Source organism: Melozone crissalis, unplaced genomic scaffold, assembly GCF_028551555.1.
Source record: "Melozone crissalis strain CALT ecotype California unplaced genomic scaffold, PUWL_Pcris_2 ptg000002l_1, whole genome shotgun sequence".
Classification (NCBI taxonomy): Eukaryota; Metazoa; Chordata; class Aves; order Passeriformes; family Passerellidae; genus Melozone; species Melozone crissalis.
In genome coordinates, this window is record NW_026535780.1 from 25,067,921 (window position 1) to 25,091,627 (window position 23,707).

General features: G+C 39.8%; 1 protein-coding gene across 2 annotated transcripts in view; it reads left to right on the forward strand.

Annotated features, from left to right (window-relative positions):
- Positions 1–23,292, forward strand: part of ZFPM2 (zinc finger protein, FOG family member 2) — a 308,818-nt gene extending 285,526 nt beyond the window's left edge. For both annotated transcript variants that reach the window (XM_054271098.1, XM_054271181.1), the window contains 3 exons: positions 10,467–10,673; positions 14,931–15,155; positions 19,800–23,292. In XM_054271098.1, the coding sequence (XP_054127073.1) occupies positions 10,467–10,673; positions 14,931–15,155; positions 19,800–22,291 (2,924 nt within the window). In that variant the 3' untranslated portion in view covers positions 22,292–23,292. The remainder of the gene's footprint in view (positions 1–10,466; positions 10,674–14,930; positions 15,156–19,799) is intronic.
- Positions 23,293–23,707: the final 415 nt, after the last annotated feature.

Sequence of the window (23,707 nt, forward strand, 5' to 3'; positions counted from 1 at the left end):
GTTAACAGTCTCTTACTAGATGAACTAACTGGGAGACTGATGGTGGCTTACAATTCTTGTTTACCTTGGACACCATGTGTAGCTTGGAAGGTGGAAATGCTTTTGATCACTGAGAATTTTCAGTCAATTTACTTCTAGCTTCTAATTTAAAAAAGCAGAACTGGGATTTAACTCCTTTCAAGGAAATCTGGGATATTGGTATGGGGTTTTGTGTGTGAGTGGTGGTGGGTTTTTTTAATGAGGAACTTTTTATAATGCTTATTATAGCTTCTAAGGTGTTTACATTTTAAAACATACTAAACATGCAAATCTACTTTTATTTAGTTACTTGTTTGGTAAGAGAGACACAGATTTGTCACAGAGCCTTGTTTCCACTGCAGCCAGTGTAAAACATTCTAATGGCTTAAATGGGAGCGAGACTTTTTGGAATCAGGAAGTGCCACTTTCCTTCCATGGTCATTACAGCCGAGGTCAACTTCAGTTCCTGAACTTCAGCCTGTGAGCTGAACGTTAACGCGAGTAAAGGCCCGAGATAACTCACTATAATAGCAGCTGTTTTCTCTGGGTTACAGTGCACATAACGAAATGCTCCGGCTTCTGTTCATTATAAAAGCTGCCTTTTGTTTCTCACAAAGCCGTGAGCCTTTCCTGGAGCTTGGCCCCTGTATTGGATAAGCAGGCAGGTCTCACAACCAATGTTTCTTACTTTGATTTTACTGTTCTAAAACTTCCCTATTTCTTGTTATATTTCTTGTGTTGCTTTCCTTTACAAATACAGCCTATCACTACAGCTCCTTCTATCTAATCCTTCCTCCCGCTCAGGTGCCTTTGCCATTCACTCTGAATTTGCCCAGGGGCAAGAAATGAGCCCTACAGTAGCAGGTGCAAGACAGTAGAAAATCCATTGATAAGATGAAGTGTACTCTGCTTTTCCTGCAAGAAAGAGGTGCCATTAAAGCATATCTATTGTCTCATTTAATCACCTCCTTTTTTCATACACTCCAGCCTCACAAAATAACTCTGAAAAGACAATCCACAGGCATGATTGTGTTTGTAAGGCTACAAAAGGTCACCTTACAGCTGTGCTGTTATGGAAGCAGGGATTGTAGGAATGTGTGTATCCAAAGCCCTGCCTCAGAGTAGTTGGTTTCAGTGGTGCATTTTCTCTTTCTGTGAAACCTGGTGCATCCACAAAAGCTGGGGAGAGCAGTGGGCGTCACCTGGGAACGTCTCCTGGGAAGCTCTATGGAGAGTGCCCATTCAGTGGTCCTGTAAAAAGTAAAAAGGGAGATGAGTGTGCTCTGACAGTAAGTTTTAGCTCCTTTGCAGTGGTGGTGGGAATGCAACGTGGGCAATGTCGGCAAGGGTTTATCTGGTTTTTTCAAGCTGTTTATCATATTCTCTCTGAAAGCTTCTTAAATTCTAAAATAACACTCCACTGAGACCTAATTCAAATGTAAAAAAGGTGTAGCACTCAATTCAAAACAGTAGAATTTACAAAGAAAAGAGGAGGGGGAAAAAGGGAAGAAATCACTAAACTTGGGAAAGAACTCCTTCGACTTCCTTGTTTGAGTTTATGCTGAATTAAGGAAATGGAACAGGTTTAGCATTTGTGGCAGGCTTTAATTTCAACCTCTGAGCAGCAGACTTAACTTCTTGTGATGTGGGAGGATATTACAGTTTTCAGCTTCATTTCGTAAGTATTGCCATTTGTGCCAAACATTTAATAGTTTTACGCTGTGGACTGTCGTCCACCAGGAGCTGATATCACCTAAGACTTTTTAGAGCCATCTAATAGAAAGATATGTATTCATTCTGATTAGCCCAGGATTTGAACGAGGGTCCCAGAAGAGATATATAAGCCTCTTAAATGCATAGAACTTCTAAGGATATGGGTTTAACTGTCTCCCCCTGTGGTAAATAAGCTGTGACAGCTCTATCAGGGGGGGAAATGGCAAATAAAATTACCACATTATTTTCCTGTGAATATTTTCGGGGCACTAATCTATTTTGCCTCTTTACCTATTAGAACTCTGTTGAGTGTTATGTGTAGACATTTAATTGGAGGAAACACATAAATATCCTCAAACCAGCAAAATGCAAGCATACAACGCTGTTAAAAACAAGAGGTCAAAATCTGTTCCTTGCACTCCTTACACTTCAGAAACACTGTGCTTTATTTGGGGTTCAGCTGAGGAAGGGTTTTGCAGTGTGAATTTGAGAGCTGCTGCCATAAGATGGTGATGTTAGTAATAGTTGTACTGTAGCAAGGGAAAGACCAACTCCTGACACTCACACTGAGACGCCAGGTTTAGGAGTTCTCTCCCCTAGGACTGGCGAGTTCCTTTCACATTTTTCTTTTCCTCTTTATCAGCTATATAATGCCTGACAGTTTTAACCATAAAATCATCTATTCAGATGAATACACTGTCAGCTGTCAGCATATGACTAAGCTGAAGTCAGACCCGAAGCTCAGGCAGGTTGACTCACATGAAGGAGCAAGAGCTATATTGCTAAGGAGTATTTTCTTCCCTGTTTCTGGTCAGAGAGCTTATATCCCTAAATGCAGGGGTTTAATTTGGCTAAAGCCATTAAGATGAGTATTTTTCTATTGCATTCCTTCTGGAAAATATCACTGCAGTTTCTTCACTTTGCCTTTTGTTCAGTGAGCTAAAAATTGAGAAGGCTCCATATTCTAAGCTGAACACAAAGGTAATAGTAAAAGTGGCAACAGAGCTGGTTTGTCCCCTATATTGGTCTAATTTTTATACAGGAAAATAGGTTTTCCATTTATTGCAGGCTTATCATATGCAGTGGGTAGTTAAAATTAAAGGTCAAATATCTTTTGGCAGTCTCCTTTGATCAGTAAACAAGGAAAAATTATAGAAGAAGCTAGGAAATCATCTCAATAATGTAACACTAAAGCTGGTTTTGGTGAGAGTTTGAGTAGTCTGAATTTGCAGGGGTGACTTTTAGGACACTTCACAGAGAAACAGTTGGATCCCCAACATTAAAGTGCATTAATAGCAAAAATGCTGTGCAGAGTACATATTTTGTGTACGCATGTGAAAAACGCTAAGAATTATTTAGCAACTGGAAAGACTGTTCACAAAATGCCTTTGATTTATTGCTGCATATACCACAGATCCGTATCACATATTCCTACATTATTTTATTCAAAAACTTGTATGAACCATGAGTTGGCATGTTGTAGAATACTGAAAAGGCATTAATCAACCCAAATAAACAAGTACATAGATCTATCTAACAACTATGAAGTAGTTAATAAATTTTTAGCAATTTTATTATAGAAAAAAGGTCTAAAAGAGTAGTGCTTAATTATCTGGACTCCTCTGTGCTGGGCTGTCTTTTGATTGTATTAATGAAGCAGCTGGCCCATTGTTTCTCTTTAATTCCTCTATTGTTTTAAGAATATGTCACAGCTCTTTATTCTTTTATCAGGTGCTGTGCAGGAGGATTCACACAATAACTCATATTCCTACTGTATTTGCCAATGCACAAAGAAACCTCCAAAGCATTTTTCAAAGAAGGGACACACATAATTTATAAGTTCTGTTCCTTGTACCACTCCACTGTCAAAAATTTCAACAGTATTGGATTTGAATGAATTATAATTTTTTTATTAAACAATGTGTCCACATATAGATATATGTACTTTGTTCGTGTCAAAAATTAGAGATCTTCCCAATAACTTGTGCTGTACTGAAATGGCATTCAATAAGCTGAGTCGTCACAACCCCATGGGTGAGAAGCAGAAGGAACCCAAATATGAAGATCCCATCCTATTGTGATGTGCAAATTTTCCATAAATGCTTTACCTGTGGAACAAAGGAGGAAAGAAAATAAATTAACTCCAACCCGCATTACCATTACTAAAAAGCACAATTTTTTGCAAGTTGGAATGTTTTATTGGGAGAGGAAGGTTTAATTCAGCTGATGGTGCCTGGAAGTTGCTAAGAGCAACAGTCTGTTGTTTAAATAAATTCTGATAGTCTTTGACCCTTCTTGCAAAAAGATGTGTGTACAGGAAATGGGCTATTATGTTGTTGCAGCAACGCAATCAAGTCCAGTAAGCTCAAATTTTACTACACAAAAGTAATACTTTGGAATTAACTGGCACTGAAAGCTGCTTTTAATAGAAATTGCGATTGATTTCCTAAACTTCTGTGAAAGGTGTGTGACATTTCTGGGTCAAAAAAACAAGACTCAGATAGTTGAGCAAGGAAAATCAACTAATACTAAAGACAGGGAAACTGGAATTTGCTTTTGAATGTATGTTTATATTTACTTATGATTCTCAATCCATGAAATTCCTTGTACTGAGTGGAAATGCTGGTTTTAGCTACTTGCTCTCTTAAGGTACTTTTCCTGAAAGCAACAATGTGAATCAAGAGCTTAATGGTTTCATCCGTTTTGAAGCTCTTTTTCCCAGTGGAGTTAGGTGAGTCTGACCTTATATATATATCAGACTGTGATCCACAGATTATCATTCCTTAAGGCCTGCAAAATATAAGTGGGGGGAAAAAATCAAAAAAAGCAGCAGCCCACCATCACAACACTCACTGTACAGGATTCTGTTTCTTCCCTGGAAGTGGTAAAGGGTTCCAGAGTTCTAAGGATCAAAATGAGTGAAGGGTCATTTAGCTAAATTTTCAGGGCAAATTCCTGGTTTCAAATGGGATAGTAGAGGTCCCTTTGTTTAAAAAAATATTTCAAATGTAGAAGAAAAAAAGGAAGGGCTGTTGAAATTTTTTTTTCTATTTTAGGTGTCTGTCCTACATAAAATAAAGGTTTGAATTAACATGTGTATCTATCACCATTTTACTCCTTATTCTGAATAAAGAAGATAGTGTATTGCTGCATCTAAGTATGATTTAATTGGTTCAATTTACTATATATTTTTTATACTATGTGTGATTCCATATCTTGATGAGTCCAGATGTAGTTATGTTTCTGGTTTACGGCATCCCATTGCTTGCATTTTATTATTTTTACAAAGCAAATGTCTATCAATCATAGAGATAAATTAGAAAAAACTGTGCAAACATGACACATTGCTAAGATTTTTTCAGCATGCCATGTAATTATTAACCTGATTTTTTGCCATTGAGGGAAGCCGTGAATTACAGATAGCATGGATGAAGTTAAATGCTTTTATATTAGATACATTTTCCTATACAGTTTTCTATAGGTATGGCCATACAATATAATTGAAGCTTTGTCAGCCCTGTAGCCTAGCAACAGATAATACTGTTAGGTTACTGAATTGCTCCTGGTTGACAAGTAGGGAGTATTTTTGTGTTTATCATGTTTGCTAATGATGGGATCCTTTCCAAAAGGCTTGTCTTAATCTTAATTAGAGTTTATCAGCAGAGGTCTGCATGACATTGTGCAGACACTGATTTCATAAATAATAAAAAGTGCAAGTGAAAAATTTGGCAGGAGAAGAAGATATTTAAGACCACTGATTCTTGTAAGAGCACCATGAATTTCCAAAATGTAATCAAGTTTGAACTGTGACTCTATTCTTTATTATCGAAACTTGCAGTACACTCCACTGCAGTTTTGACAGCAATTATGAGTATGATTTATAAGCTTCCTGTTAGGAACCAGATCTGTTTGTACAAGAATCTTGATCATAAACATTACAAAGAACAGTAGGTCCACAGTTTTTCAGGGACATCAGGACCTTACTCTTTCATTTTCATAGAAAGTTTTTGGTTTGGGTTGGGTTTTTTTGTTTGTAATTAAGGGTGTTGGTTTTTTTTTAAAGCAGCAGAAATATTTGCAGTGAAAGATGCAGACAAAGAAGAGAACCCTGAAATAACCTTCCCATTTGGTGGATGTTCTGAAGGTATCAGATAATTGCTTCAGTGCCTGATGTCTTTTGGTAAAGAACTCATGCCAATACAAATGGAGTGTAATTTTTTTTGCTCTAGTTTGCACAATATGATATTCTTTTGCTTCCCTGTCTTCTGATGATTAAACAAGTGAGCACTTTTAATTCCTTGAATTCTGAACAACTAGAAGAGTTAAAATAAATACACAGTGTTTACCGACATTTTTATTCTTTTCTTCTGCTTGACATGTGTGTGTTATATATCACATACATTTGTTTGATTTAACCATCGATATTAAACAATACATTACAAGCTCAAGACACTTATCTTCGATTTCATAGAACCATAATTACCCTTTTCAAGAAAACAGCCTCACAATGTTACAAAGCCTGTTGCTGATCTAAAACCTTCCTTTCTGCACTGGCACAAGAGTAAGACTTTTATTACTACTCTACCAGGTAAAACCTGTAAGACCCCTTTCAGTATTCGTGGTTGTGATGGTGACGAAATAGAGTCAGCGGATGCCCGAAACTTCCCGTGCATCCTCTGCACGAGGCACACACGCTTTTCCTTGCTATTGTCTCTGACGGGCGATATGATTTGTCCAAAGATAACAACACCAGGTGGGAATTGCCCTGAGATAAGAGCACCTGGGTGGGAATTGTAGGAGGAACTGTCTGGACTGCTCGCATAATGAATGCGTTCCAGAGATGCGGGAGCTGTGATGGGTGCGATTGACTTTAGTACACATCGGCCTGAGAAGGGTATAAAGTGCTGCTGGGGACTGGGCCGCCTGGGCAAACTGCTCTCCCGAGGCTGCAGGCAGTTCCGTGCGGGTTCCTGGCCTCCTTCCCCCGCCCCTGGCAGGAACTCCTGCCGGGTACGTCCAGCCCGAAGATAGGGAGCACTCCGTCCAGAATGGGTGAGTAAAAGCCGGCCACATACAGAGATAAAATCCCGTAGTAGTAAAAGGGTGCTTTTTTTGCTTTGCGTTTGGTAATGCCAAAGACTGTAAGCCTGTGTGTTTCTAGCTGAACCTGTTTATATTATAATCCTTTAGACTTGCTTGTATTATATACTGCATTGACAATATTTAGATGGTGTGTGAGCAATAAATATAATCATTGTCATCCTCATAATCAATGTCATACTTCTTGTGCCTGACTAAGAATCTTCTCTCTGCTATGGCAGAATGGGTGGCCAATGTATTCACTATGGACAAGAAGAGGCCCAAATCTACCATTGATTTCAGACCAAATTATATAACCATGACAATTTCAGAGGCACTGTCAGTCACTCATCCCTGTTAAAACATCTGTTCATCCTTTCTCTTCCTCGGATGCCTGTGTTATCTTAGGACTGAGAAACTTTGCCTGGTAAAGCTTTGTAGAACAATTTCACTCCTGTAAGTTATTTCTGAGAAGAGGAACAGTTGGTTAAAAAAAATCTAGCCAGCTTAATCAGAACTTCATCTCATATAAATAATAGTCCTTCACATTTCTTTATGAAATCTTCATGCCTTTGCATTTATTTCATGCAAACATCTTCCTATCTCCTTCTAATCGCCACTGGTACTTGGCTATGGCTTCTCTACTGTCCCTTTGAAAGCCTGTTGTGAACTCTGCTCTGTGCTTAATGAAAGCTGTGGTGCTCCTGAGAGACTGCTGTCTATATGTCAGTTGTGTCTTAGCCTGCAGAAATGTTTGTGGGAAAAAAAAATTCTCCTGATTTTTAGCTGCCACCTGTAAGGAAGCCCTTATCCCTGCCAGAGGTGTCTAGACAGCATAGCAATTCGTATGGTAGTCATGGCTGGAACTTCCTATTAAATTTGGAAGCCTCTGTCGGGTTCTCTGCACTTGACAGGACTTTTTCTGTCACTCTTGACTGACTACTGCTCTTTGCTTGACTGTGCAGTAGAAGGCTCAAGAAGACTTCTCTTCCACAATCTTCCTGCTGTGCATGAAGGTCAGCATGTTTGCATTCACTGCATTAAGGGGAATAAAATCGTTTGCATCTTTCAAAACAGCAGCTCTTGCCTTACTCTGTGCAGGCAAGCATAGAAGGGGACAAGTGAGGACTACACTGTGTCCTGTCCCAATGAGTGACTGTTGCTGCAAAGGTGCTGAGCTGCATTTCCAGTAGCTGGAAGGCATCTTTTGGGAGTTCATCTGTGGATTTATCTTTACACAATTTCATATTCTGATGAAAATGTGGATGTGTATGTCATGATTACTTAAACGCCTCATTTTCTATTGACGGAGGTGAGTGAAAACAAAATAGCAATACCCTTTTTGGATCTGAATCCTACTGAGCTGAAGGTTTGTATTAATAAGCAGAAATGGATTTAACTTCCCTAATTCTTATGTTCTTTATTAAGCCAAACTAGAAGCGGTTGTGCTTCCAAAGCTGTCGCACATCCCACCAGGCTGTGCCTGCCGTAGGTGTGACAGTTTGCAGGAGCTGGGTGGAGCAGGCAGCCCGGGTCACTGCTCCCTTCAGCTGCCCGAGTTTAATCTGCTGCTGGACATGAGTCAACGCCCTGAGGAGCTCCAACACCAGGAGCCTGACTCAGCCTTTTAGCTGATCCAGACTGAGTGCAGCTGGAGACCCAGTAATCACTTGTTTTCCCCCCCAAGGGTACACACAGCATGTCAAGATGTTTGCTGGGATAGAGGAAGTCTCAGTTGTTTATTCTGCAGTGACTCATTTTTATTAAGAGATCCAGTGAATAATATAGTCTAGAAAGAGCTCTGTAAAGTCTAGAAAGAGCTCTTATTCTGTATTAAAATATACTAAAATATGTTGGTTGATTGTTACACCTTCTGTATATAAATAAGATAGACGTGCATGTTAATAATGGATATTAAGTGTATGATGTTTGCTGCAAAAGTACCCAATTTCAGGTTCTCAAATTGCAGTGTGTGTTCCATGTATTTTCATCTACAAGACTAGTTAAGTGCACTTTAGGAATTTAACCTCTTTCTCTCTGGAAGAGGTTTTCTCCCAGTTTAGCTCTGAAGGCTTCTGTATATTTATTTGTTATATCAGGCAATATATCAGATTGTGCTCTTCAAATTTTTTTGAATTCCTACTCAGGCATTGGGATTCTCCATTTGTAGAAATTTTTGGTGCTATCTTTATTTTTAATCTTCTTATTCTCTAGAAGAAATTACTCCGATTTGCACCATTTAATGTTGTCATCTTGGAGACCAGTAAATCTTGGTGTGCTTTGGTCCCCTCACAGTAAATTGTTTCTAAACTTTGTAGCACCTTCAACTGCTGTATTACCCAAGGGTGAATACAAAGACACTTTTCTGCTTTGAAACTTCTACACCACTTTGAGGTCTGGAAGCTTAGTGTATTTTGCCACTGAAATACACTGTCACTGATGCTTTTTTGTTTGCTCATCTTTGAAAGCTAATAGACTGGTTTAATTAATTGTCCAAGATTTCTCTAAAACAATGTCCTAATTCTTCCATTTAGCTGTGGCATATCATACACTGTTGTTATCTCCTCTACCAGATTTTTGCAACAAGTTGTTTTAAAACTATAATCTCGTTGAAGGGAAAAAATGAAGTGCAGTTGAAAAGGCAGTTATGCCAAAAGATAAACACAGCAATATTACTTATCAAAACGAGTACAGTTTTTGCTTGCCTAATGAATGCAACATATAGCTTTCTCTATATATACAAAACCTGAGGAAAAAAAAAGCTTTATAACATATAAAGTATGCAACATTATTTCAGGCATAACTGTATTGGATATGTATCTAGGCCTGAGAGTGTAGATAACACAATATAAGTGCTTTGCCTGTCTAAACATGTTAAATAAATGAGCATTCACTATCTCATTCAAATACATTAGTAGATGTACTCGCATAGTTAATTTTCTTTTTAATGCACTACACGTGACATTTGCAGCACAGAGCTATAGTGTATCTTACTGTTTGATGAAAGTTCTTCCACTTCCCCTCCTTCTCCCCCCCTTTTAAACAAACCTTTATTTGAATAAGCCTTTATGAAACAGATCTTTGGCATATCTTCTTTTCAGGAAGTTCAGTCAGTGTAAGCAGAGATAAAGCAGTCATGTTACGAAGAATATTACATAAGGGAAGATTTTTTAGAGAAAGAGGGTGACAAACATAAGGGAGGGGAAGAACGCCCTTAAGAGGAAATCTGATTTCTTTCTTGCAGCTGTTTGGTTTTACTGAGCTGTGATTTGCTATTCAAAATAAAACAAGCTTGGAGTTGAGAAAAAATTTACAGGAACTTTGGTGAAAATTGTAATGAGAGAAGTGCTGTGTAAGTTATTTTCACCTATATCTTGATTTTCATAATGCTGTCTTTTTAGGAGACAAAATGAAAAATTAAAATAATTTTTCATGCTGCAAATAGTTAGGAAAACTATCCCAAATTTGTTTTTCTTATACATGAAAATTCCTATGTTGGTAGAAGGAAAACAGGAAAAGTAAAAACTGTATGCCTCTTTACCTTAAATAAACCATCAAAATTTTTAAAAAATGAGAACTGCAAAGATAGCACTCATGTTGTAAGTTCTGGAATTTGATATTGTCAATTAAATCTTTCTGCTTTTTGTTTCCTGCAGGAGGGCAGCTTTGGTGTACCACGACCAAGGCCATCTCGGAGGGTGAGGAGCTGGTTGCCTTTGTTGTGGATTTTGACTCTAGGCTGCAGGCTGCCAGTCAGATGACTCTGGCAGAAGGCATGTACCCCGCCCGCCTGCTGGACTCCATACAGCTGCTCCCGCAGCAGGCTGCCATGGCATCTATTTTGCCTACAGCTATTGTGAACAGTAAGTGAGGAACTCTATTCCCTGGCGGATTTTTGAAACAACAGCACTCTAAGGCACACGTGAAAAGCTAATGCAGCGATGGTGAATTCATGACCGCAGAAACCACACCACAGCTCAAAGCCTGCTTTTGTTCCCCCGGCATCTCAGATAAAAAGAGCAGGAAGAGCAGTCTGGCAAGAGCCTCACTCAGAGTACCTGCCCTCCTGTGGAGGTTCTGTGATCTGTTCCCAGAGGCAATAGGATTAGAAACTGTTAAAAAAGTAGATGAGAAAAGTCGGCTAGCTCTCAAAGTCCAGCCTCTGCTGCTCAAGTAAGCTTGTTGCTTACTACTGCAGTTTCTGGTAATAATTCGTGATACTCAGCAAAAGAAAAGAAACACATCCTTTCAGTGATTGTTTCAAAATGCAGCAGAAATCATGCCATGGAGCAGCCCTAATTTATTGTAGCATCTCCACTGAATGTGATTAACCAAGAATGTTTTTTAGATCTTCTGGTCATCAATGGGCTCTGTCAAGGATAAAATGCAGCATGAGTTCAAGTGCTGTCCTTAGAGAGGAGGGACATGAACATTCCTGTACTGGGACAAAGTTTACATTTTTAACTCTTGCTTATGCAAAAGTTTACCTGCTGTTTACCTTTATGCAGCCCTAGTTCCTCATCCTCCTTTCTAAATACTTTTCAAATATATTGGCCATTACCATGATCCTCACCAGCCATCACTTAGATTTAGATTGCACATTCTTAGCTCTCAGCACTTTGCAAGTCTGTCCATTTAGACCCCATGCTGGAGCACTTCCTCATGCTTCCCATGGTTTCTAAGTATTCTAATTAGTTATAATGAACACTGAACATGGTATTTCAGGTGCACATGCACATGTGAGCAAATGATCAGCCACTGTTGAACAGTCACAACATCTTCAGGCTCTTCACACAGAACTGGTTAAAATATCCCTGGTAACACTTTTCATTCTATGTTTTCCTTTCAGTTTATTTTTCCTTTTTAATTGCTTATTTTCTGGTAAACAATTTTGATAGCTACATATTTCATGTTAGCCTATTTTTAAAGATAAACCTTCAAATGCCGTTATCATCCAAGTCTTCCCTTCCAAGAGTGAGTTGGAGCAGCCTCATGCCCTTTAGCTAAGCACATTCACTTCTACCCCACCAGTGGGGCAGCTGTTAGCTGACATACCTGCTCACAGAATCAGCAATTAGGATTGCACAGGATCTTTCCAAAATAAGGGGTCAGAAGCACTTAAGATGCCACTAAACGAAGTTACCACTGTTAGGGGAGGCCTGTTTATAGCCAACAGGGAAAGGAAGGAAAGCTGAAAAGCAGAAAGGGAGCTGCTACCTTACCTGAAGGGCACAGATTGTTTCAGCTGAGATTATATTCTTGTGTAAATCTACAAGGCCAACTCTGGGCTTTGGCAAAGTAGTCAGATTTCTACAACATCACACTTCCGAGAACATCTTTTCTGTCAGCACTGACTTTTGCAGAGCCCTGGACACTGAACATTGCTGAGAGGAGTCTTTAAGTGTATGGTGCATCAGCTCTGGCTGTACAAGTTTAGCAGCAACTCAGAGTAACTTCTGTGTTCTTGACTCAAGGAAAATGTGAAAATAGCAAGTCTTACTGCTCATAACTTTCCACATCAGTCCCAACTCTGCCTCTGATCATAAGGAGCTATTTTAATGTTTCATTGTTGAGTTGGTAAAATTCAGTTTCTTCATTAAAGTATTGAACTAGAAGTTGAGCAACAAGCTGAATGAATCTCTAAATTTGTAGTGAGCCATCTCTTAAACATTCCTTTTCTGGATCTCTGAAAAAAAATTGGTTTTGTAGCTTGTTTGGGGGATTTTTTATGTTTCCTAATATTTGCTCAAAACAAAATTAGAATATCACCTATGATTCATTCAGCTTGAGGCTGAATGTTTCATTATATGAAAGTATTCATTGAAATAAATTCCAATATTTTGCTTTTAAGTAATTAAAACATTAGTTTCAAGTAGCCTTTATCTGTTTCGCATTGCTTTAGAGTAGTAATAAGTAGTTCAGATCCCATACCTGTATATTGCTCTCCCTGAAATTCCATCCTCTCACCATGCAAAACTCCTCATGCATTTCCTCTGCTTGGTATGTAATGGGAGTCACATATTCACTGTGCATAACTGCAGCTACAGACTGTCCAGGCCATCTAACCCATAGGAAATAAAGATGGCTGGAAGTCAAATTCATTAAGATAATCAGAAAGTTCAATTCTGTGATGGAATGCAGTCAAATGAATTCAAATAGGACAAGTTGCCCATATCAGAATTTCCTATTAGTACTTTTGGACTTTCTTTTCTGTGGAAGCATCAACAGTTCAACTTTTTTAAACCATTTGAGGCCAAAACTAAATGTTGAAATGCCACCTTTAAAGTGAGGTGGACATTTGAAATGATGCAAGCTGTATCACTAATGTTTTAATAGTAGTGTATTTTGGAATACTAACTGCTCCATTAAGTATTTGTGTCTGAAATCCATGCACAATTATTCAGTGGCAAAGGGAAAAATAGAAATTGGTAGTGGTATAAATATTTTTTGCAAATTCATGAGCAGAAAAATAGACAAGCATTAGCATTGCAATCAGAGAAGCAAACTAAGCAATGTGAATTTTGGCTGCATTTGTAAATATTTAGCAAATAAAAGACTCATCCATGTCAATGGGTAGGAGTCTTCAACTTTGTTCACCCAAAGGAATTGAAACAGAGTGGTTGTCCTACAGACATCAATATTTGAAATTAAACATAAATTGTCATGAATGGTAATGAATGACATCATCAGCTACACATGCCATGTTTTCAGAGCAGCCAGCCATTCTTCAAAACTAAGTTAATTACAGTCTCTAGCAGCTCTTTGCATTCTGCATCAGGGGAGTTTTCATATTGATCAAGATGTGTTTTGATGTTGACTGCAACTGCTTGATCCTGAGGTCAGCTGTCTCAGTCTGGAGTTACTCACAATTTTATCCTCTCAGTCTCAAGAACAGTTGAGAGGTGTCCACACCACATGCAGAGAATGGTTCAATGCCTATGATAATTCCTGAAATTTGTGCATGAATGGGAATAGTGTTCATTGACTTAAGCCAAAGGTATAGAAGGGACTGTTGTAAGGATTTAGCAATATAGACGAGTTTCAGTGTTGAAGTGTAGATCCTGTCACAGTTTAATTTACTAGTGTAGATGCGCCCCAAAAGAGCAGGGATTTCTCCTATTCTTACTGATAGGATGGAAGGTTCACCTTTAGAAAGATTAAACAGATCTTTTGTCTTTCTGAGATGTATACACAACAGGTTCTGTGTCCTTTGACAGGGTATTAACACACAAATATCTGTCCACTTTGTGTAAAAATACCATATCCATTATTACTCTTCACATTAGTGAAGTATGTAGCCTCTAATGCATGATCAAAATCCCAGCTTCTGCTGTTGAAAACACTCTGTGCAACCTCTGCATGGTCTCTCCTCAGAGAGGGGCTGACACTTTGGGATAGGAGACAATGAAAAATTGCCTTATTTTTAGTAAATGTCCTCTATGTATAATGAAAAGGGGAAAACCAACAATTTACTGAAAATAAGAGGACAAAAAATACATAAGAAATTTCAATTTCTATAATTAATAAAAATAGGAACCAAGGAAATAGACATGCTGGTTAGAATAATATCACATTCAGTATGATAGAATCTTAAGGAAAAGTAGTCTAGTCTTGCCTCCTGGATATCAGAACAAAAGGATTTTACAGTAATAAATGGATAAGCATACTGAAAATCCACATTCTTCAGAATGATCTGTTGTTAGTACTCAAAAATTCCAAGGCCCAGAGCTGGAAGTCTTGTGCACACAGAAACAAAATTGAAAGATGTCACCTAATGAGTAGTGATGTATTGGAAATACAGCATAGTTCCTTTATTAGTATTGCATGTTCCTAACAAACATTTAATTTAATTAATTTTTAAAAGTAATTATGTGCCAAAAGCTTCTAGCAGTTTTCTTTATGCAACTTTTAAAAAAATATCCTTTTGAAAGAAACAACTGTCTCCCATGTTAGTTTCTCATCTGCAAGTGACATTTTAATAAACCCATTTCTCTGCTTTCAATGTTTTGTTAAATAAGTATTTTTTTAATGGGGAAGGGAGGGGAATTAATCTAGCTGTGTTAATTGGTTGGGACCAAATGAACTGTGACTAACCTGCATCTGCTTGTACTTGCTTGTAGAGGACATATTCCCTTGCAAATCCTGTGGCATTTGGTACCGAAGTGAGCGGAACCTGCAGGCCCATCTCATGTATTACTGCAGTGGGAGGCAGAGAGAGGGGCCACAGCTGTCAGAGGAGAGTGAGGACAGTGCTCATCAGATATCCAGTGTCTGCCCCTTTCCACAGTGCACCAAAAGCTTTTCAAACGCAAGAGCTCTGGAAATGCACCTAAATTCTCACAGTGGTAAGTATCATGTATTTTTGTATATCATCTTCTAGATTTAGCTTTTTGAAGAATTATTCACTATAATATTCAGTAGGTCAAAGTCTCTCCAAATATATGCAAGCATTGCACGTAGATAATACCAAAATGCCAACAGTTTCTGACCAGTGTTCTACACCAAGTACCTCTCCCAAGTAACCAGTGTCATTTATCTCATCTACTCATCCTCATTTGTTGTTGTCTCTCTCTTAATGTGTGCATACACACATACAGGCAGCATTTCTTTACCTTTCTGGTGAAGGTATGATCAGGAATTCGGACACAATCAATTACTGCAGGATTACAGCTACCAAACATACACACAACCAGAGAACATGTCCTTCTGAAGTAATATCTTCCTTCTTGGCCCCAGAGGAGGCTTCATGGGCAGAAGGCTCTAAGGATCATGGTCCACAACTCTCTGCTTTTACCAGGACAATTGTTGCATAAAAAAACTTACTGTTTGATAGAAATATTCTTTTCCCTTCTTATAAGTATAAAATGGGGATAGTGTTTTAGAATCACAAAAACAGAGAATCATAGGTTTGTCTACGTTGGAAAAGATATTTGAGATCATCAAGTCCACCACCAAACCATGTCCCACATCACATGGTGTAGATGACCAATTTTGATTTGAATTAGGGCTGGAAACACAAGAGTTTGCAGGACATTTTGCATTGGAGTTTTCAGTGGCAGAGAACACCCACAAATTAGAAAGCTTGCAGGGTCAGTGTGTTGTGTGTTTGATGTCTGGTGTACAGAGCTGCTTCTGGATAGAAGCAAGGGCTCTACGTGCGTTCCTGATCTTCCTGTTAAAGGACATTAATGGGTGGTTTAATCACAGAAGAAAGCCTTCTTTGGCTGCAGTGTAAAAACTCCTGGGGCATGCATAGTCTACTCTGTGGATTTGGTGAAGAAAAAATGTCCCTCTGATACTTGGGTAGCAATTGCAATTCTAAAAGGCAACATACTGTCTTGGAGGAGTTTGGTAGCTCCAAGGACTAGAACAGTGAACAGTGCTGAGTGAAAACTTCTTTATGTAGACAATGCAGAAAACCCTTAGTCATTCATCATCAATGGCCCCCTGTTATCCAAGAGGAGGCATTCAGAGAGCTGCTGAGCTGCTTAAATGTTTATAAATCTATGCGCCCAGATGGGATCCATCCCAGGGTGATGAGGGAGCCGGCAGATGAGCTTGTGAAGCCACTCTCCATCATTTACCAACAGTCCTGGCTCACCGGTGAGGTTCTGGACGACTGGAAGCTGGCCAATGTGACACCCATTCACAAAAAGGGTGGGAAGGAGGATCCTGGTAATTATAGGCCAGTTAGCCTGACCTCAGTACCTGGTCAGGCAATGGAAGAGTTCATATTGAGTGTCATCATGCAGCACTTACAGGATGGCCAGGGGATCAGACCCAGCCAGCAGGGGTTTAGGAGGGGTCAGTCATGTTTGACTAACCTGGTCTCCTTCTATGACCAGGTGACCCTCCTGGTGGATGTAGGAAAGGCCATGGTTGTTGTCTACCTGGACTTCAGCAAGGCCTTTGATGCTGTCTCCCACAGCACACTCCTGGGAAAGCTGGCAGCCCAGGGTTTGGACAGGAGCACTCTTTGCTGGGTTCAGAACTGGCTGCATGGCCGGGCCCAGAGAGTGATGGTGAATGGTGCTGCACCAGCTGGGGCCAGCCACCAGTGGTGTCCCTCAGGGGTCTGTGCTGGGGCCAGTTGTGTTCAATATTTTTATTGATGACATGGATGAGGGCATCGAGTCCTTCATTAGTAAATTTACAGATGACACTAAACCGGAAGCGTGTGTCTATCTGTTGGAAGGTAGAAGGGCTCTGCAGAGAGACCTGGATTGGGTGGATGGATGGGCAGAATCTAATGGGATGAAGTTTTATAAGTCCAAGTGCCAAGTCCTACATTTTGGCCACAATAATCCCCAGCAGCTTTATAGGCTGGGGATGGTGTAGCTGGACAGGCAGAAAGGGACCTGGGGGTGCTGGTTGACACCAGACTGAACATGAGCAGCAGTGAGCCCTGGTGGCCAAGAAGGCCAATGGCATCCTGGCCTGCATCAGGAACAGTGTGACCAGCAGGAGCAGGGAGGTCATTCTTCCTTTGTACCCAGCACTGATGAGGCCACACCTTGAGTGCTGTGTCCAATTCTGGGCCCTCAGTTTGGGAAGGACCTTGAGAGGCTTGAGTGCATCCAGGGGAGGCAATGAGGCTGGTGAGGGGCTTGGAACACAAACCCTGTGAGGAACAACTGAGGGAGCTGGGGGTGTTTATTCTGGAGAAAAGGAGATCAGAGGTGACCTTATCACTCTCTACAACTCCCTGAAAGGTGGCTGTGGTCAGGTGGGGGTTGGTCACTTTCTCCAGGCAGAAACTGACAGAACAAGAGGACAGGGTCTTAAGCTGTGCCAAGGTAAATATAGGTTGGATATTAGGAAAAAGTTTGTTATGGAAAGAGTGATAAAGTACTGGAATTTTCTGCCTGGGGAGGTGGTGGAGTCACCATCCCTGGATGTGTTTAAAAAAAGACTGGGTATGGCACTCAGTGCCATGGTTTAGTTGAGGTGTTGGGGCTTGGGTTGGACTCAATGATCTTGAAGGTCTCTTCCAACCTAGTCATTCTGTGTAATTTAAAGCTCAGATCTTTCTGTGCTTCAGGATACTATCAGGCTATTGCAGTTTTCTTTTTGTTGCCTAGCAAATATTTCAGTGTGCAGTAAGCCAACAGAACCATAGGTTACAACAGCTTCAATAAGATCAGGTGCATGCAGCCCAGTGTGTCTTACAGGCTGGTAATTATAACCAGATACTCTGGGAGGATAACAGATGAATTTCTCCCCATGCAGAGGAAAACTGAAATATTAGCCATTGTGCAAAATATTTGCTTCAACTATTTGCATTTATTGACATGGCAACTGGCTTAGATATTGAGGATTTTGAGCCACGAGCTGTAAGTGACCATGTCTGCATGAAATCTAGAGATCTATGTTCCTTGAAAGACATAGATCTGAGATTGTGGTGAATTTCCAGTAAGAATCTTTAGTTATTTCCTAGAAGAGAGGCTAAACCTCAGACCTTTCCCTTTCCTTTTAGTCATAAACCAGTCTATTCAATAATTCTTTGCACTCTTTCCTTTACTGTCAGTCTTTATTTTTCCATAGAGATTATCACAAGTTACAGCACCTTCTGCAGTAGGGATGAAACATTCCTTTTCCAAATGTCTTGTAATCTTTGGAAGTACTGTGTTTGCTTCAACTGCTACTGCTGTTCCCACTGGAGGCTCTAGCAGACCCACACCACAGGAATGCAGAACCCTGACTGAAATGCAAAGTCTCATAGAGACTGCTGTCACTGTACCACATGATGGGGAAGCATATGAAGCACCATCTCATGTCAGTGGAGGAGCTCAAGCTTCTCCTGGGGAAGGAGTGTCTGATGGGAAACAAAGTGCTGACTAAAGTGCTGTGTATCTCCTTGATTCCCTTCTGGCCTCTGAGGCCAAGAGCAGGTCAAATTTAAGATGCCACTCACAACTTGGGGGGTCACTGATGCTAGGGAAGAAGCGAGGACCTCCAGGTACAACAATGTGACTATCCACAGAGTGAGATACAATATTCTTACAGTTTTGCATTGTCCAACTACTACACACCTACTACACCTGACTGAGGTGTGGTATACGTGCCTATGTGTAGGCAGAACAAATACTCATTTTAAATTCTGAATATCATCCCTATCAATATTTTTTTCAGTTTCTATTGTCTAAAATGTAACTAGAATCTGTATTGTTGCAGCAGAGAAATCTGGTCTTATCTCTTTTTAAAACATTTTCAATTTCAAAATGCCATGAAACATGGAGTTTTTAGTTTAATCGGTGATTGTAAGACGTCTTTGAATGTACTGTTCTTGATAAAGTGGTAGTGATTTCATGAGGAAAAGGTGTTATATTATAGCAGTAGTTGCCAATGGCCATTATATGTGAAAGATAAAATGTCGGTGAAGCCATGTCTTACTGCTCCTCCTCCCTTCACAAGGAACACAGTCATCACTCCTTTCTGGTGAGGGTAGATCCGTAACCTCTTCCCACACTACAGCCAACCCATGCAAGCAAAGAGCTGAGCATCAGTAATACCCAAAATGCTACTTCTGCTTTGCCTGTGGCTTTCAGGCGCACTGAGGGCTGTACCTCAAGCTACATCATAACCTTGAACCTCTTGACCTTGGTGTGCTTTCTGTGCATTCAGAATTTCCAGCGACTGTGTGTGGGGAACATAATGTTTCCCTTTAGTTGAAACTGTAATTTCTGAGACACTTCATTTAAAATAAGTCTAGTATATTTTTATCCTTTCCCTTGTTCTTTCTCTCCCTGCAGCTCTGATGAATGTATGCAAATACTAGGGCTCTCCAAAGCAGAGTAAAAGTCTGGGAATAACCTAGCAGTTCGAGGAAAAACCAATTCAAGTATTTTCAGGGTGACTAATACTATCTCATAAGAAGAAAATTAGTCATTCTCACTGCATTTGTACCTTCTGTGCAGCTGATTTCCCAGTATTCTTCATGAGGGGCAAAATGGTCACTTTATTTTGTATTTTGCTTGTCTTTTCTGTAGGAGTGAAAATGGAAGAATTTCTCCCACCCGGTGCTAGTCTGAAATGCACAGTATGTACTTACACTGCAGATTCAGTGATTAACTTTCATCAGCACCTGTTCTCGCATCTTACTCAAGCTGCCTTTAGATGCAATCACTGCCATTTTGGCTTCCAAACTCAGAGGGAGCTACTGCAGCACCAAGAGTTACATGTCTCTGGCAACAAAATTCAGAGAGAAAGTGACATTGAACACTCTCCAAGTGGAAATGAAGAAGGTTTACAGCCAGCAACGGACCTGTTGAGCAGAAATGATGTTCCCCAGAGCCAAAAGACCATGCAGACTAAAGATGCAAGTTCTGATACAGAGCTTGATAAATGTGAAAAAAAGGCTCCACTTTTCCTTCCAAACCAGAGGCCAGAAACCCAGCCTGCCGCGAATAAGCAGAGTTTTTCATATACCAAAATAAAATCTGAACCATCCAGTCCAAGACTTGCTTCATCTCCAGTTCAGCCTAATATTGGTCCTTCTTTCCCAATGGGACCTTTTCTTTCCCAGTTTGCTTTTCCCCAAGACATCACTGTGGTTCCTCAGGCTTCAGAGATATTAGCCAAAATGTCGGAACTGGTCCATCGGAGGCTGAGGCATGGAAGTAGCAATTATCCCCCTGTAATTTACAGTCCTTTGATGCCTAAAGGGGCTACATGTTTTGAATGCAACATAACATTTAATAATTTGGACAACTATTTGGTACACAAAAAGCATTACTGCAGCAGCCGATGGCAGCAGATGGCAAAGTCACCAGATTTTTCCAGTGTTCCAGAAAAAATGCCTGAAGCTGTAAGTCCCAGTAATGGTCAAAGCTCTATAAGCATCCTGAATCCAGCTCCTCACACATCTGATCCAGAAAATCAACTTCTCCAGACATCTTGCTTAAACTCTTCCAATGTTTTAGATTTGATTGGGCCAAACAATAAAAGTCATGAAAAAGACTTTACTGCACAGCCTAAGAAGTTGCCAACTGCAAGCAATGGTGATGAGAAGATCAATGGAAAACCTTCTGATGTGAAGAATCCCAATGCTCCCTTAGTAGAAGGGGAGAGTGACCCTAACAAGACCACGTGTGAAGCTTGCAATATTACTTTCAGCAGACATGAGACCTACATGGTCCACAAGCAGTATTACTGTGCCACTCGCCACGATCCCCCGCTGAAGAGGTCGGCTTCCAACAAAGTGCCTGCCATGCAGAGAACAATGCGTACTCGGAAGCGAAGGAAGATGTACGAGATGTGCTTACCAGAGCAAGAGCAGAGGCCACCACTAGTTCAACAGCGATTTCTAGAAGTTGCTAATCTTGGCAATCCATGTACATCTACTCAAGAGCCAACAGAGGGTCTTGGGGAATGTTACCACCCACGATGTGATATCTTTCCAGGAATAGTCTCGAAGCATCTGGAAACATCACTGTCTATTAACAAGTGTGTTCCAGTTTCAAAGTGTGATACTGCCCACTCCACCGTGTCTTGCCTGGAGATGGATGTGCCAATAGATCTCAGTAAAAAATGCTTACCCCCGTCAGAGAGGACGTCCACTTCTCCCAAAAGGCTGCTGGACTACCATGAGTGCACCGTATGCAAGATCAGTTTTAACAAGGTGGAGAACTACCTGGCTCACAAGCAGAATTTTTGTCCTGTCACTGCTCATCAGCGGGGTGACCTGGGACAACTCGACAGTAAGGTGTTTCAAAACCCAGAAAGTGAAAGAAACAGCCCAGATGTCAGTTATGAGAGAAGCATAATCAAATGTGAAAAAAATGGAAACTCAAAACAGTCCTCTCCTAATGGAAACTTATTTTCCACACACTTAGCAACACTTCAAGGACTGAAAGTCTTTAGTGAAGCAGCCCAGCTTATTGCTACAAAAGAAGAAAACAAACATTTGTTTCTTCCACAATGCCTTTATCCTGGAGCAATAAAGAAAGCTAAAGGAGCAGATCAGCTTTCTCCATATTATGGAATAAAGCCAAGCGATTACATTTCTGGTTCTCTCGTCATTCATAATACTGATTTAGATCAAAGCACAAATACAGAAAGTGAATCTCCTAAAGGCCAGGCGCCTTCAAATGGATGTGCTGTGCCGAAGAAAGAATCTCTTCCACTACTGCCGAAAAACCGAGGCATGGTAATAGTTAATGGGGGACTAAAACAGGAGGAAAGGCCTGCTGCTAACCCACAGCAAGAGAACATTTCCCAGAATCCTCCCCATGAAGATGGGCACAAGTCTCCTTCCTGGATCTCTGAGAATCCCTTAGCTACAAATGAAAACGTCTCTCCAGCAATTCCTACAGCAGAGGAACAGTTGTCTAGTATAGCTAAAGGTGTGAATGGCTCTACCCAGGCTCCAACCAGTGGAAAGTATTGCCGACTGTGTGACATCCAGTTCAACAATCTCTCAAACTTTATAACTCACAAGAAGTTTTATTGCTCTTCACATGCAGCAGAACATGTCAAATGAAACAATCGGTCACCTTTGGTACATGTGTTTAGCATATTGTTCCATGCAGTTTAAAGAAAGCTGTTTGAATTACATCTGGACAATCAGGAGATTTCACTATTGCTGAGTTGAAGACTTAAAGGTGTAATTTCATTACAGTCCATTAGTAAAGTGTATTATTGGTGCCATTTTCAAAAATATTAATTTATTTTACCAGCAGTATTCATAGCTGTAGTTATGTTATTTTTTATTTAAAAACTTTATATTAAAGTCATTTGTAATGTTATTGTATAGTTATTGTGTAGCACATATGGTTTGCACTGTATAGTAGATTTTAAAGAAAATAGTCGCAAACAATACAGAAAAGCATTTTAGAAATAGCTTCAAAAGCACTTGTGTATCCTGATTTTTTTTCTTATATGCTGTTGCAGATATATGTATATGCTAAAATATAACTTGCAAAGAAGTTTCAACTATGCTGTAAAGTTCGCCTTAAAATTTCAATTTTTTTGAACAATTGGGCTCAGTTTGCACTTTATATTTTAGCACATACAGTACCTTAGTCATTAGGCTTTGCATTTGTATGTAGCAGTATGTTTCTGTCCACTTTCTTAATCTGAAACGTACGTTAAATGAAGATGGCATTTTCTTTCTTGTATAGTACTTGTATTTTCTTTCGCTGATGCATCTCTGTCTCAATTTTTAAACCTTTGCTGTTAAATGCAATACTTTATAAAGAATGAACAAAATTACTGGAAGCAGTATTGTAAGAAATGAGGTCATATCAATCAGTTTTATCTTTTGAAAGGCACAGTCTAAAACAAAACCCTAAACTCAATGCTGCAATTATGAATCTAATTCATATATAAGATATATTTAAATATAAGAGTAGCAATACTGCAACTGGTGATCACAAAGATAATGTTCTACTTCTGATAGAAATAATTTCTCAACAAATGTTGTTACTATGCATGTATATGGATGGAATAAAATTCCAGATAATTGGAGAAGTTTGGCTGTAATTTCTTTAATTTTTAAAAATTTTGTTTTTCAAAGTTGATTTAGAGTTAACAAACTGTGAAAAAGCTCTTAGGAACAAGGTAACATAGCCTTCTCTTCAGTGGAAGCAAAGTATTCAAAGAGACAATGAGCACAAAGGATGCCTCCACTTCCAGGGAGTCCCTGCTGACAGGTCACTGGTGCGACTGGGTCTAAGACTTCCCAGTGAGCTAAAACTTAAAATGTGAGGCTCTGAAACCAGGAAGGCTGTTCTCTTTACTGGTGCCAAGGAAGACATACTTCCTTCACAGTATCTCCTATGTCAAATTCAGTGCAATCTCCTTCCTAATACCTCTGGTATGATTCTTCATGTGTTCAGTGTTCTTATATGAAAAACAAGATGATTCATTTAAGAGAACAGCAATTTGCTCCACTAAT